At 71.2% G+C, this 14,034-nt stretch overlaps 1 protein-coding gene across 1 annotated transcript in view; it reads right to left on the reverse strand.

Moving 5' to 3' along the window:
• Positions 1 to 143: 143 nt before the first annotated feature.
• ITIH6 (inter-alpha-trypsin inhibitor heavy chain family member 6) overlaps positions 144 to 14,034 on the reverse strand; it is a 50,958-nt gene continuing 37,067 nt past the window's right edge. The window contains exons 13-14 of the mRNA XM_075918466.2: positions 1,677 to 2,057; positions 144 to 1,588 (exon numbers count right to left, since the gene is read on the reverse strand). Of these exons, the coding sequence (XP_075774581.2) occupies positions 1,359 to 1,588; positions 1,677 to 2,057 (611 nt within the window). The 3' untranslated portion in view covers positions 144 to 1,358. The remainder of the gene's footprint in view (positions 1,589 to 1,676; positions 2,058 to 14,034) is intronic.

A 14,034-nucleotide genomic window follows, 5' to 3' on the forward strand; every position in this document is an offset into this window, starting at 1 on the left:
TTCTCCTATAACTGCAGGTAGAGCTGGCAAGTGGTCAGGTAGCACTAACTCAGCTACCCCCTGAAGGGGCCAGGGTAAGTTTCCTGCGGGGGGGGGGCGAATCCTTGCTGAACAAATGATTCACACACAAGCACACGGAGAAAAATCCACCTTAAATCAATAACCCGTATCCATTCCACCAAATCGCCAAATTGCACTTGGAAAGGAAATCCCACTTAAATTAAGGACCTGTGGTTTGGAGGGGAGAGGACTTGGGGGAGGTGTGGGGGGGGCGGTTTTCAGGTATCTAAAAGGGTGTTACAAGGAGGAGGGAGAAAAATTGTTCCCCTTGACCTCTGAGCACAGGCCAAGAAGCAAGGGGCTTAAACTGCAGCAAGGGAGGTTTAGGTTGGACCTTAGGAAACACGTCCTGGCCACTGGGTGGTGACACACTGGGATAAGTTGCCTGGGGGGGTTGTGGAATCTCCGTCCCTGGAGATATTGAAGAGCGGGTCAAACAGACCCCTGCCAGGGACGGGCTAGACCAGGGCTAATCAACACACGGCCCGTGGGCCAGATGTGGCCCCCCGGTGGGAGCCAAAACAAAAAAGTGGTCCCTGTAATGGCCTTCTGTTGAGAGGCGTTTTAGAAGGTCCATTCCTGGACTGTCATTGCTCCGGCATTGTCAAGTGCTGTCCTACGGGGCAGGTGGAAATCGGGTCAATGTTGCGTTGTATTAATATCTGCAGAACTGACTTCAATGTTCTGCCAGTTGTCGTCTGGCCTGCACCTTGGCATTCACGCCTGTCAGTGTGAAAGACGCTATTTGCATATAGATTTGCATGAGTTGCGGGCCTCGGCGTGTGCTGTGAGCATCACTGTGGCCCCCGGGGCTTCCAAAGCTGAGTAGCCCTGGTCTAGAAGTGAGGGCAGGGGTGGGCCGGCCACGATGCCTCTCGTGGTTCCTCCCGGTTCTAGTGTGCTACCATTCGAGGATTCTGCATCTGCTCATGGGGGGGGGGGTCTACCTTGATTCAGAACTTGTGTGGCCAGGGGAAAGCGAGTCCGCCTAATTCAGGGTCCCTGCTGGGAAGGAAGAATTCCACTTGAAATCTGGTCTGTGAGGGACCCTGGGGAGGGAGGATTCTGCTTTAAATCCATGATCCCTGGGGAAAGGGAGCGTTCCACCTTAAATCCATGATTGGAAGGGGGAGAGGAACGATTCCACCTTAAATCCAGGCTCTGAGGGCCATTGCACCTGGAATCCGTGAATGGGGAGGGGGATGTGGGCTGCCCCACTGCGGGAATGGGGGGGCCAGTCTCAGGGGCGGGCTACAGGAGCCCCACCCAGCCCAGTGGCTGGGCCACGCCCTCCGGCCTCACATCTCTGGCGGGCTGGGGACCACAAACGCGCCATAGGCCCCGCCCAGCAGGGCCTCCAGGGCGGCGCCCTTCACCAGCCAGCAGGGGCCCTGGTGGGCCGGCAGGGGCGAGTCCTTCAGCAGCCTGGTCACCCGCAGGGCCGGCACCACGGCGCCCCCTCTCTGCAGCCGCGGGGGCTGCTCCCCGCTGCCCGGCCACAGCTGGATGTCAGCGGCCTGGAACTGACCTGCAGGGGCGAGAGGGGGCAGGGGTGACTGGCGGGAACCCCCCTCCAGAGGGCAGCGGGGGAGGGGAGGGGGCCCCGATGCCCTTACCCAGCAGCCCATGGGCCTGGGCCGAGAGCCCGCGGCCGTCCAGCACGTAGAAGCCCAGGTGGTCTCTCTGCAGGGTGCTGGGGTGGCTGTACCGATGGCGCTGGACCACGAACTCCAGCCCGGCGCCCAGCCGCAGGGTCACGCTGGCGCCCGGCCCCACCCGCACGCCCAGCCCCGGGCGGCTGGTCCAGGCCGGGCGGCCGAAGGGCAGATCCAGGGCCCCCTCTCCCCGCAGGGCCATGCCCTGCAGTGTCACGTTGATGGCGTAGCGCAGCCGGGGGGCCCCCGTCAGCACCGTGATGGCGTCCAGGTAGGTGCGGGGCCGGCCCTCCGAGCCCGGCCGGGGGGGGGCGCCAACGAGGTGTCCGTGGACAGCCAGGCCTGGGGGAGAGAGCACAGGTCACGCTGCGTCCACTGCGCTGTCAGGGTATGTCTACACTACCGCCCTAGTTCGAACCAGGAGCAAGGGGCGGGCACGGAGTCCGAACTAGCGGACATTTCAAAATGGCGGCGCCCGGCTATATGCAAATGAAGCCCGGGAAATTCAAATCCCGGGCTTCATTTGCAACTCCGGTTGCCTACATTACCAGCCTAGTTCGAACTAGTGTAGTGTAGACAGACCCCAAGGGACCCCCTCTTTTCCCCATGGTGCACCCCCACCTGGACCTCCCCCCGGACCCCAGAGCCCAGGAGAGACCCCAGGGGACTGGGCCCCCTGCTCTGACCACCAGGCGCCACTCCCCGCCCAGAGCCCAGGAGAGACCCCAGGGGACCGGCCCCCTGCTCTAACCACCAGGCACCACTCCCCACCCAGAGCCCAGGAGAGACCCCAGGGGACCGGGCCCCCTGCTCTGACCACCAGGCCCCACTCCCCACCCAGAGCCCAGGAGAGACCCCAGGGGACCGGCCCCCTGCTCTAACCACCAGGCACCACTCCCCACCCAGAGCCCAGGAGAGACCCCAGGGGACCGGGCCCCCTGCTCTAACCACCAGGCCCCACTCCCCACCCAGAGCCCAGGAGAGACCCCAGGGGACCGGGCCCCCTGCTCTAACCACCAGGCACCACTCCCCACCCAGAGCCCGGGAGAGACCCCAGGGGACCGGCCCCCTGCTCTAACCACCAGGCCCCACTCCCCACCCAGAGCCCAGGAGAGACCCCAGGGGACCGGCCCCCTGCTCTAACCACCAGGCACCACTCCCCACCCAGAGCCCGGGAGAGACCCCAGGGGACCGGCCCCCTGCTCTAACCACCAGGCCCCACTCCCCACCCAGAGCCCGGGAGAGACCCCAGGGGACCGGGCCCCTGCTCTGACCACCAGGCGCCACTCCCCACCCAGAGCCCGGGAGAGACCCCAGGGGACCGGGCCCCCTGCTCTGACCACCAGGCCCCACTCCCCACCCAGAGCCCAGGAGAGACCCCAGGGGACCGGCCCCTGCTCTAACCACCAGGCCCCACTCCCCGCCCAGAGCCCAGGAGAGACCCCAGGGGACCGGGCCCCCTGCTCTGACCACCAGGCCCCACTCCCCACCCAGAGCCCAGGAGAGACCCCAGGGGACCGGCCCCCTGCTCTAACCACCAGGCCCCACTCCCCGCCCAGAGCCCAGGAGAGACCCCAGGGGACCGGGCCCCTGCTCTAACCACCAGGCCCCACTCCCCGCCCAGAGCCCAGGAGAGACCCCAGGGGACCGGCCCCCTGCTCTGACCACCAGGCACCACTCCCCACCCAGAGCCCAGGAGAGACCCCAGGGGACCGGCCCCCTGCTCTAACCACCAGGCCCCACTCCCCACCCAGAGCCCAGGAGAGACCCCAGGGGATCGGGCCCCCTGCTCTGACCACCAGGCCCCACTCCCCGCCCAGAGCCCAGGAGAGACCCCAGGGGATCGGGCCCCCTGCTCTGACCACCAGGCCCCACTCCCCGCCCAGAGCCCAGGAGAGACCCCAGGGGACCGGGCCCCCTGCTCTAACCACCAGGCCCCACTCCCCACCCAGAGCCCAGGAGAGACCCCAGGGGACCGGGCCCCTGCTCTAACCACCAGGCCCCACTCCCCACCCAGAGCCCAGGAGAGACCCCAGGGGACCGGGCCCCTGCTCTAACCACCAGGCGCCACTCCCCACCCAGGGCCCAGGAGAGACCCCAGGGGACCGGCCCCCTGCTCTAACCACCAGGCGCCACTCCCCACCCAGGGCCCAGGAGAGACCCCAGGGGACCGGCCCCCTGCTCTAACCACCAGGCACCACTCCCCACCCAGGGCCCAGGAGAGACCCCAGGGGACCGGCCCCCTGCTCTAACCACCAGGCACCACTCCCCACCCAGAGCCCAGGACAGACCCCAGGGGACCGGGCCCCCTGCTCTAACCACCAGGCCCCACTCCCCACCCAGGGCCCGGGAGAGACCCCAGGGGACCGGGCCCCTGCTCTAACCACCAGGCACCACTCCCCGCCCAGAGCCCAGGAGAGACCCCAGGGGACCGGGCCCCTGCTCTAACCACCAGGCACCACTCCCCACCCAGAGCCCAGGAGAGACCCCAGGGGACCGGGCCCCTGCTCTAACCACCAGGCCCCACTCCCCACCCAGAGCCCGGGAGAGACCCCAGGGGACCGGGCCCCCTGCTCTAACCACCAGGCACCACTCCCCACCCAGAGCCCAGGAGAGACCCCAGGGGACCGGGCCCCTGCTCTAACCACCAGGCGCCACTCCCCACCCAGAGCCCAGGAGAGACCCCAGGGGACCGGGCCCCCTGCTCTAACCACCAGGCCCCACTCCCCACCCAGAGCCCGGGAGAGACCCCAGGGGACCGGGCCCCCTGCTCTAACCACCAGGCCCCACTCCCCGCCCAGAGCCCGGGAGAGACCCCAGGGGACCGGGCCCCCTGCTCTAACCACCAGGCCCCACTCCCCGCCCAGAGCCCGGGAGAGACCCCAGGGGACCGGCCCCCTGCTCTGACCACCAGGCCCCACTCCCCACCCAGAGCCCAGGAGAGACCCCAGGGGACCGGGCCCCCTGCTCTAACCACCAGGCCCCACTCCCCGCCCAGAGCCCAGGAGAGACCCCAGGGGACCGGGCCCCTGCTCTAACCACCAGGCCCCACTCCCCACCCAGAGCCCGGGAGAGACCCCAGGGGACCGGGCCCCTGCTCTAACCACCAGGCCCCACTCCCCGCCCAGAGCCCAGGAGAGACCCCAGGGGACCGGGCCCCTGCTCTAACCACCAGGCCCCACTCCCCGCCCAGAGCCCAGGAGAGACCCCAGGGGACCGGGCCCCTGCTCTAACCACCAGGCACCACTCCCCACCCAGAGCCCAGGAGAGACCCCAGGGGACCGGGCCCCCTGCTCTAACCACCAGGCCCCACTCCCCACCCAGAGCCCAGGAGAGACCCCAGGGGACCGGGCCCCTGCTCTAACCACCAGGCCCCACTCCCCACCCAGAGCCCGGGAGAGACCCCAGGGGACCGGCCCCCTGCTCTAACCACCAGGCACCACTCCCCACCCAGAGCCCAGGAGAGACCCCAGGGGACTGGGCCCCCTGCTCTGACCACCAGGCCCCACTCCCCACCCAGAGCCCGGGAGAGACCCCAGGGGACCGGCCCCCTGCTCTAACCACCAGGCACCACTCCCCACCCAGAGCCCAGGAGAGACCCCAGGGGACTGGGCCCCCTCCTCTGACCACCAGGCCCCACTCCCCACCCAGAGCCCAGGAGAGACCCCAGGGGACTGGGCCCCCTGCTCTAACCACCAGGCACCACTCCCCGCCCAGAGCCCAGGAGAGACCCCAGGGGACCGGGCCCCTGCTCTAACCACCAGGCACCACTCCCCGCCCAGAGCCCAGGAGAGACCCCAGGGGACCGGGCCCCCTGCTCTGACCACCAGGCACCACTCCCCGCCCAGAGCCCAGGAGAGACCCCAGGGGACCGGCCCCCTGCTCTAACCACCAGGCACCACTCCCCGCCCAGAGCTCAGGAGAGACCCCAGGGGACCGGGCCCCCTGCTCTAACCACCAGGCCCCACTCCCCACCCAGAGCCCGGGAGAGACCCCAGGGGACCGGCCCCCTGCTCTAACCACCAGGCCCCACTCCCCGCCCAGAGCCCAGGAGAGACCCCAGGGGACCGGCCCCCTGCTCTAACCACCAGGCACCACTCCCCACCCAGAGCCCAGGAGAGACCCCAGGGGACCGGCCCCCTGCTCTAACCACCAGGCACCACTCCCCGCCCAGAGCCCAGGAGAGACCCCAGGGGACCGGCCCCCTGCTCTAACCACCAGGCCCCACTCCCCGCCCAGAGCCCAGGAGAGACCCCAGGGGACCGGCCCCCTGCTCTAACCACCAGGCCCCACTCCCCACCCAGAGCCCAGGAGAGACCCCAGGGGACCGGCCCCCTGCTCTAACCACCAGGCACCACTCCCCACCCAGAGCCCGGGAGAGACCCCAGGGGACCGGGCCCCCTGCTCTAACCACCAGGCCCCACTCCCCGCCCAGAGCCCAGGAGAGACCCCAGGGGACCGGCCCCCTGCTCTAACCACCAGGCACCACTCCCCGCCCAGAGCCCAGGAGAGACCCCAGGGGACCGGCCCCCTGCTCTAACCACCAGGCACCACTCCCCACCCAGAGCCCGGGAGAGACCCCAGGGGACCGGGCCCCCTGCTCTAACCACCAGGCCCCACTCCCCGCCCAGAGCCCAGGAGAGACCCCAGGGGACCGGCCCCCTGCTCTGACCACCAGGCCCCACTCCCCACCCAGAGCCCAGGAGAGACCCCAGGGGACTGGGCCCCCTGCTCTAACCACCAGGCACCACTCCCCACCCAGAGCCCGGGAGAGACCCCAGGGGACTGGGCCCCCTGCTCTGACCACCAGGCACCACTCCCCACCCAGAGCCCAGGAGAGACCCCAGGGGACCGGCCCCCTGCTCTAACCACCAGGCCCCACTCCCCACCCAGAGCCCGGGAGAGACCCCAGGGGACCGGGCCCCCTGCTCTAACCACCAGGCCCCACTCCCCGCCCAGAGCCCAGGAGAGACCCCAGGGGACCGGGCCCCCTGCTCTGACCACCAGGCACCACTCCCCACCCAGAGCCCAGGAGAGACCCCAGGGGACCGGCCCCCTGCTCTAACCACCAGGCACCACTCCCCACCCAGAGCCCGGGAGAGACCCCAGGGGACCGGGCCCCCTGCTCTGACCACCAGGCCCCACTCCCCGCCCAGAGCCCGGGAGAGACCCCAGGGGACCGGGCCCCCTGCTCTAACCACCAGGCCCCACTCCCCGCCCAGAGCCCGGGAGAGACCCCAGGGGACCGGCCCCCTGCTCTAACCACCAGGCACCACTCCCCGCCCAGAGCCCAGGAGAGACCCCAGGGGACCGGCCCCCTGCTCTAACCACCAGGCCCCACTCCCCGCCCAGAGCCCGGGAGAGACCCCAGGGGACCGGCCCCCTGCTCTAACCACCAGGCACCACTCCCCGCCCAGAGCCCAGGAGAGACCCCAGGGGACCGGCCCCCTGCTCTAACCACCAGGCACCACTCCCCGCCCAGAGCCCAGGAGAGACCCCAGGGGACCGGGCCCCCTGCTCTAACCACCAGGCACCACTCCCCACCCAGAGCCCAGGAGAGACCCCAGGGGACCGGGCCCCCTGCTCTGACCACCAGGCACCACTCCCCACCCAGAGCCCAGGAGAGACCCCAGGGGACCGGGCCCCTGCTCTAACCACCAGGCCCCACTCCCCACCCAGAGCCCGGGAGAGACCCCAGGGGACCGGGCCCCCTGCTCTAACCACCAGGCACCACTCCCCGCCCAGAGCCCAGGAGAGACCCCAGGGGACCGGGCCCCTGCTCTAACCACCAGGCCCCACTCCCCACCCAGAGCCCGGGAGAGACCCCAGGGGACCGGGCCCCCTGCTCTAACCACCAGGCCCCACTCCCCACCCAGAGCCCGGGAGAGACCCCAGGGGACCGGGCCCCTGCTCTAACCACCAGGCACCACTCCCCGCCCAGAGCCCGGGAGAGACCCCAGGGGACCGGGCCCCCTGCTCTAACCACCAGGCACCACTCCCCACCCAGAGCCCAGGAGAGACCCCAGGGGACCGGGCCCCCTGCTCTAACCACCAGGCACCACTCCCCGCCCAGAGCCCGGGAGAGACCCCAGGGGACCGGGCCCCCTGCTCTAACCACCAGGCCCCACTCCCCACCCAGAGCCCGGGAGAGACCCCAGGGGACTGGGCCCCCTGCTCTGACCACCAGGCACCACTCCCCACCCAGAGCGCGGGAGAGACCCCAGGGGACCGGGCCCCCTGCTCTAACCACCAGGCACCACTCCCCACCCAGAGCCCAGGAGAGACCCCAGGGGACCGGGCCCCCTGCTCTGACCACCAGGCACCACTCCCCACCCAGAGCCCAGGAGAGACCCCAGGGGACCGGGCCCCCTGCTCTGACCACCAGGCACCACTCCCCGCCCAGAGCCCGGGAGAGACCCCAGGGGACCGGGCCCCCTGCTCTGACCACCAGGCCCCACTCCCCGCCCAGAGCCCAGGAGAGACCCCAGGGGACCGGGCCCCCTGCTCTAACCACCAGGCACCACTCCCCGCCCAGAGCCCAGGAGAGACCCCAGGGGACCGGGCCCCCTGCTCTAACCACCAGGCCCCACTCCCCACCCAGAGCCCAGGAGAGACCCCAGGGGACCGGGCCCCCTGCTCTAACCACCAGGCCCCACTCCCCACCCAGAGCCCAGGAGAGACCCCAAGGGACCGGGCCCCTGCTCTGACCACCAGGCACCACTCCCCACCCAGAGCCCAGGAGAGACCCCAGGGGACCGGGCCCCCTGCTCTAACCACCAGGCCCCACTCCCCACCCAGAGCCCAGGAGAGACCCCAGGGGACCGGGCCCCCTGCTCTAACCACCAGGCCCCACTCCCCACCCAGGGCCCGGGAGAGACCCCAGGGGATCGGGCCCCTGCTCTGACCACCAGGCCCCACTCCCCGCCCAGAGCCCAGGAGAGACCCCAGGGGACCGGCCCCCTGCTCTAACCACCAGGCCCCACTCCCCACCCAGAGCCCAGGAGAGACCCCAGGGGACCGGCCCCCTGCTCTAACCACCAGGCCCCACTCCCCACCCAGAGCCCAGGAGAGACCCCAGGGGACCGGGCCCCCTGCTCTAACCACCAGGCACCACTCCCCACCCAGAGCCCGGGAGAGACCCCAGGGGACCGGCCCCCTGCTCTAACCACCAGGCCCCACTCCCCGCCCAGAGCCCAGGAGAGACCCCAGGGGACCGGGCCCCCTGCTCTGACCACCAGGCACCACTCCCCACCCAGAGCCCAGGAGAGACCCCAGGGGACCGGGCCCCTGCTCTAACCACCAGGCCCCACTCCCCACCCAGAGCCCGGGAGAGACCCCAGGGGACCGGGCCCCCTGCTCTGACCACCAGGCCCCACTCCCCACCCAGAGCCCAGGAGAGACCCCAGGGGACCGGGCCCCTGCTCTAACCACCAGGCCCCACTCCCCACCCAGAGCCCGGGAGAGACCCCAGGGGACCGGGCCCCCTGCTCTGACCACCAGGCCCCACTCCCCACCCAGAGCCCAGGAGAGACCCCAGGGGACCGGGCCCCTGCTCTAACCACCAGGCACCACTCCCCACCCAGAGCCCAGGAGAGACCCCAGGGGACCGGCCCCCTGCTCTAACCACCAGGCACCACTCCCCACCCAGAGCCCAGGAGAGACCCCAGGGGACCGGCCCCCTGCTCTGACCACCAGGCCCCACTCCCCACCCAGAGCCCAGGAGAGACCCCAGGGGACCGGGCCCCTGCTCTAACCACCAGGCACCACTCCCCACCCAGAGCCCAGGAGAGACCCCAGGGGACCGGCCCCCTGCTCTGACCACCAGGCCCCACTCCCCACCCAGAGCCCAGGAGAGACCCCAGGGGACCGGCCCCCTGCTCTAACCACCAGGCACCACTCCCCACCCAGAGCCCAGGAGAGACCCCAGGGGACCGGCCCCCTGCTCTAACCACCAGGCCCCACTCCCCACCCAGAGCCCAGGAGAGACCCCAGGGGACCGGCCCCCTGCTCTAACCACCAGGCCCCACTCCCCACCCAGAGCCCAGGAGAGACCCCAGGGGACCGGGCCCCCTGCTCTGACCACCAGGCACCACTCCCCGCCCAGAGCCCAGGAGAGACCCCAGGGGACCGGGCCCCCTGCTCTGACCACCAGGCCCCACTCCCCGCCCAGAGCCCAGGAGAGACCCCAGGGGACCGGGCCCCCTGCTCTAACCACCAGGCCCCACTCCCCGCCCAGAGCCCAGGAGAGACCCCAGGGGACCGGGCCCCCTGCTCTAACCACCAGGCCCCACTCCCCACCCAGAGCCCAGGAGAGACCCCAGGGGACCGGCCCCCTGCTCTAACCACCAGGCCCCACTCCCCACCCAGAGCCCAGGAGAGACCCCAGGGGACCGGGGCCCCTGCTCTAACCACCAGGCACCACTCCCCACCCAGAGCCCAGGAGAGACCCCAGGGGACCGGGCCCCCTGCTCTAACCACCAGGCCCCACTCCCCACCCAGAGCCCGGGAGAGACCCCAGGGGACCGGGCCCCCTGCTCTAACCACCAGGCCCCACTCCCCACCCAGAGCCCAGGAGAGACCCCAGGGGACCGGGCCCCCTGCTCTAACCACCAGGCCCCACTCCCCACCCAGAGCCCAGGAGAGACCCCAGGGGACCGGGCCCCTGCTCTGACCACCAGGCCCCACTCCCCACCCAGAGCCCAGGAGAGACCCCAGGGGACCGGGCCCCCTGCTCTGACCACCAGGCCCCACTCCCCGCCCAGAGCCCAGGAGAGACCCCAGGGGACCGGGCCCCCTGCTCTGACCACCAGGCACCACTCCCCACCCAGAGCCCAGGAGAGACCCCAGGGGACCGGGCCCCTGCTCTAACCACCAGGCACCACTCCCCACCCAGAGCCCAGGAGAGACCCCAGGGGACCGGCCCCCTGCTCTAACCACCAGGCACCACTCCCCGCCCAGAGCCCAGGAGAGACCCCAGGGGACCGGCCCCCTGCTCTAACCACCAGGCACCACTCCCCGCCCAGAGCCCAGGAGAGACCCCAGGGGACCGGGCCCCTGCTCTAACCACCAGGCACCACTCCCCACCCAGAGCCCGGGAGAGACCCCAGGGGACCGGGCCCCTGCTCTAACCACCAGGCCCCACTCCCCACCCAGAGCCCAGGAGAGACCCCAGGGGACCGGCCCCCTGCTCTAACCACCAGGCACCACTCCCCACCCAGAGCCCAGGAGAGACCCCAGGGGACCGGGCCCCCTGCTCTAACCACCAGGCACCACTCCCCACCCAGAGCCCAGGAGAGACCCCAGGGGACCGGCCCCCTGCTCTGACCACCAGGCCCCACTCCCCACCCAGAGCCCAGGAGAGACCCCAGGGGACCGGGCCCCTGCTCTGACCACCAGGCGCCACTCCCCACCCAGGGCCCGGGAGAGACCCCAGGGGACCGGGCCCCTGCTCTGACCACCAGGCCCCACTCCCCGCCCAGAGCCCAGGAGAGACCCCAGGGGACCGGGCCCCCTGCTCTAACCACCAGGCACCACTCCCCACCCAGAGCCCGGGAGAGACCCCAGGGGACCGGCCCCCTGCTCTAACCACCAGGCCCCACTCCCCACCCAGAGCCCAGGAGAGACCCCAGGGGACCGGGCCCCCTGCTCTAACCACCAGGCCCCACTCCCCACCCAGAGCCCAGGAGAGACCCCAGGGGACCGGGCCCCTGCTCTGACCACCAGGCACCACTCCCCACCCAGAGCCCAGGAGAGACCCCAGGGGACCGGCCCCCTGCTCTGACCACCAGGCCCCACTCCCCACCCAGAGCCCAGGAGAGACCCCAGGGGACCGGCCCCCTGCTCTGACCACCAGGCCCCACTCCCCACCCAGAGCCCAGGAGAGACCCCAGGGGACCGGGCCCCCTGCTCTAACCACCAGGCACCACTCCCCACCCAGAGCCCAGGAGAGACCCCAGGGGACCGGGCCCCCTGCTCTAACCACCAGGCCCCACTCCCCACCCAGAGCCCAGGAGAGACCCCAGGGGACCGGGCCCCTGCTCTAACCACCAGGCACCACTCCCCACCCAGAGCCCAGGAGAGACCCCAGGGGACCGGGCCCCCTGCTCTGACCACCAGGCCCCACTCCCCGCCCAGAGCCCAGGAGAGACCCCAGGGGACCGGGCCCCTGCTCTAACCACCAGGCCCCACTCCCCACCCAGAGCCCAGGAGAGACCCCAGGGGACCGGGCCCCTGCTCTAACCACCAGGCCCCACTCCCCGCCCAGAGCCCAGGAGAGACCCCAGGGGACCGGGCCCCTGCTCTAACCACCAGGCCCCACTCCCCACCCAGAGCCCAGGAGAGACCCCAGGGGACCGGGCCCCTGCTCTAACCACCAGGCCCCACTCCCCACCCAGAGCCCAGGAGAGACCCCAGGGGACCGGGCCCCTGCTCTAACCACCAGGCCCCACTCCCCACCCAGAGCCCAGGAGAGACCCCAGGGGACCGGGCCCCCTGCTCTGACCACCAGGCCCCACTCCCCGCCCAGAGCCCAGGAGAGACCCCAGGGGACCGGGCCCCCTGCTCTGACCACCAGGCACCACTCCCCACCCAGAGCCCAGGAGAGACCCCAGGGGACCGGGCCCCTGCTCTAACCACCAGGCACCACTCCCCACCCAGAGCCCAGGAGAGACCCCAGGGGACCGGCCCCCTGCTCTAACCACCAGGCACCACTCCCCGCCCAGAGCCCAGGAGAGACCCCAGGGGACCGGCCCCCTGCTCTAACCACCAGGCACCACTCCCCACCCAGAGCCCAGGAGAGACCCCAGGGGACCGGCCCCCTGCTCTGACCACCAGGCCCCACTCCCCACCCAGAGCCCAGGAGAGACCCCAGGGGACCGGGCCCCTGCTCTGACCACCAGGCGCCACTCCCCACCCAGGGCCCGGGAGAGACCCCAGGGGACCGGGCCCCTGCTCTGACCACCAGGCCCCACTCCCCGCCCAGAGCCCAGGAGAGACCCCAGGGGACCGGGCCCCCTGCTCTAACCACCAGGCACCACTCCCCACCCAGAGCCCGGGAGAGACCCCAGGGGACCGGCCCCCTGCTCTAACCACCAGGCCCCACTCCCCACCCAGAGCCCAGGAGAGACCCCAGGGGACCGGGCCCCCTGCTCTAACCACCAGGCCCCACTCCCCACCCAGAGCCCAGGAGAGACCCCAGGGGACCGGGCCCCCTGCTCTAACCACCAGGCCCCACTCCCCGCCCAGAGCCCAGGAGAGACCCCAGGGGACCGGCCCCCTGCTCTAACCACCAGGCCCCACTCCCCACCCAGAGCCCAGGAGAGACCCCAGGGGACCGGGCCCCCTGCTCTAACCACCAGGCCCCACTCCCCACCCAGAGCCCAGGAGAGACCCCAGGGGACCGGGCCCCCTGCTCTAACCACCAGGCACCACTCCCCACCCAGAGCCCGGGAGAGACCCCAGGGGACCGGGCCCCCTGCTCTAACCACCAGGCCCCACTCCCCGCCCAGAGCCCAGGAGAGACCCCAGGGGACCGGCCCCCTGCTCTGACCACCAGGCCCCACTCCCCGCCCAGAGCCCGGGAGAGACCCCAGGGGACCGGGCCCCTGCTCTAACCACCAGGCCCCACTCCCCACCCAGAGCCCAGGAGAGACCCCAGGGGACCGGGCCCCCTGCTCTAACCACCAGGCCCCACTCCCCGCCCAGAGCCCAGGAGAGACCCCAGGGGACCGGGCCCCCTGCTCTAACCACCAGGCCCCACTCCCCACCCAGAGCCCAGGAGAGACCCCAGGGGACCGGCCCCCTGCTCTGACCACCAGGCCCCACTCCCCACCCAGAGCCCAGGAGAGACCCCAGGGGACCGGCCCCCTGCTCTGACCACCAGGCCCCACTCCCCACCCAGAGCCCAGGAGAGACCCCAGGGGACCGGGCCCCCTGCTCTAACCACCAGGCCCCACTCCCCGCCCAGAGCCCAGGAGAGACCCCAGGGGACCGGCCCCCTGCTCTGACCACCAGGCACCACTCCCCGCCCAGAGCCCAGGAGAGACCCCAGGGGACCGGCCCCTGCTCTAACCACCAGGCCCCACTCCCCGCCCAGAGCCCGGGAGAGACCCCAGGGGACCGGCCCCCTGCTCTAACCACCAGGCACCACTCCCCACCCAGAGCCCAGGAGAGACCCCAGGGGACCGGGCCCCCTGCTCTAACCACCAGGCACCACTCCCCGCCCAGAGCCCAGGAGAGACCCCAGGGGACCGGGCCCCCTGCTCTAACCACCAGGCACCACTCCCCACCCAGAGCCCAGGAGAGACCCCAGGGGACCGGC

The sequence above is a fragment of the Pelodiscus sinensis genome, chromosome 18 (assembly GCF_052426305.1).
Source record: "Pelodiscus sinensis isolate ZL-2025 chromosome 18, ASM5242630v1, whole genome shotgun sequence".
Taxonomy (NCBI): domain Eukaryota; kingdom Metazoa; phylum Chordata; order Testudines; family Trionychidae; genus Pelodiscus; species Pelodiscus sinensis.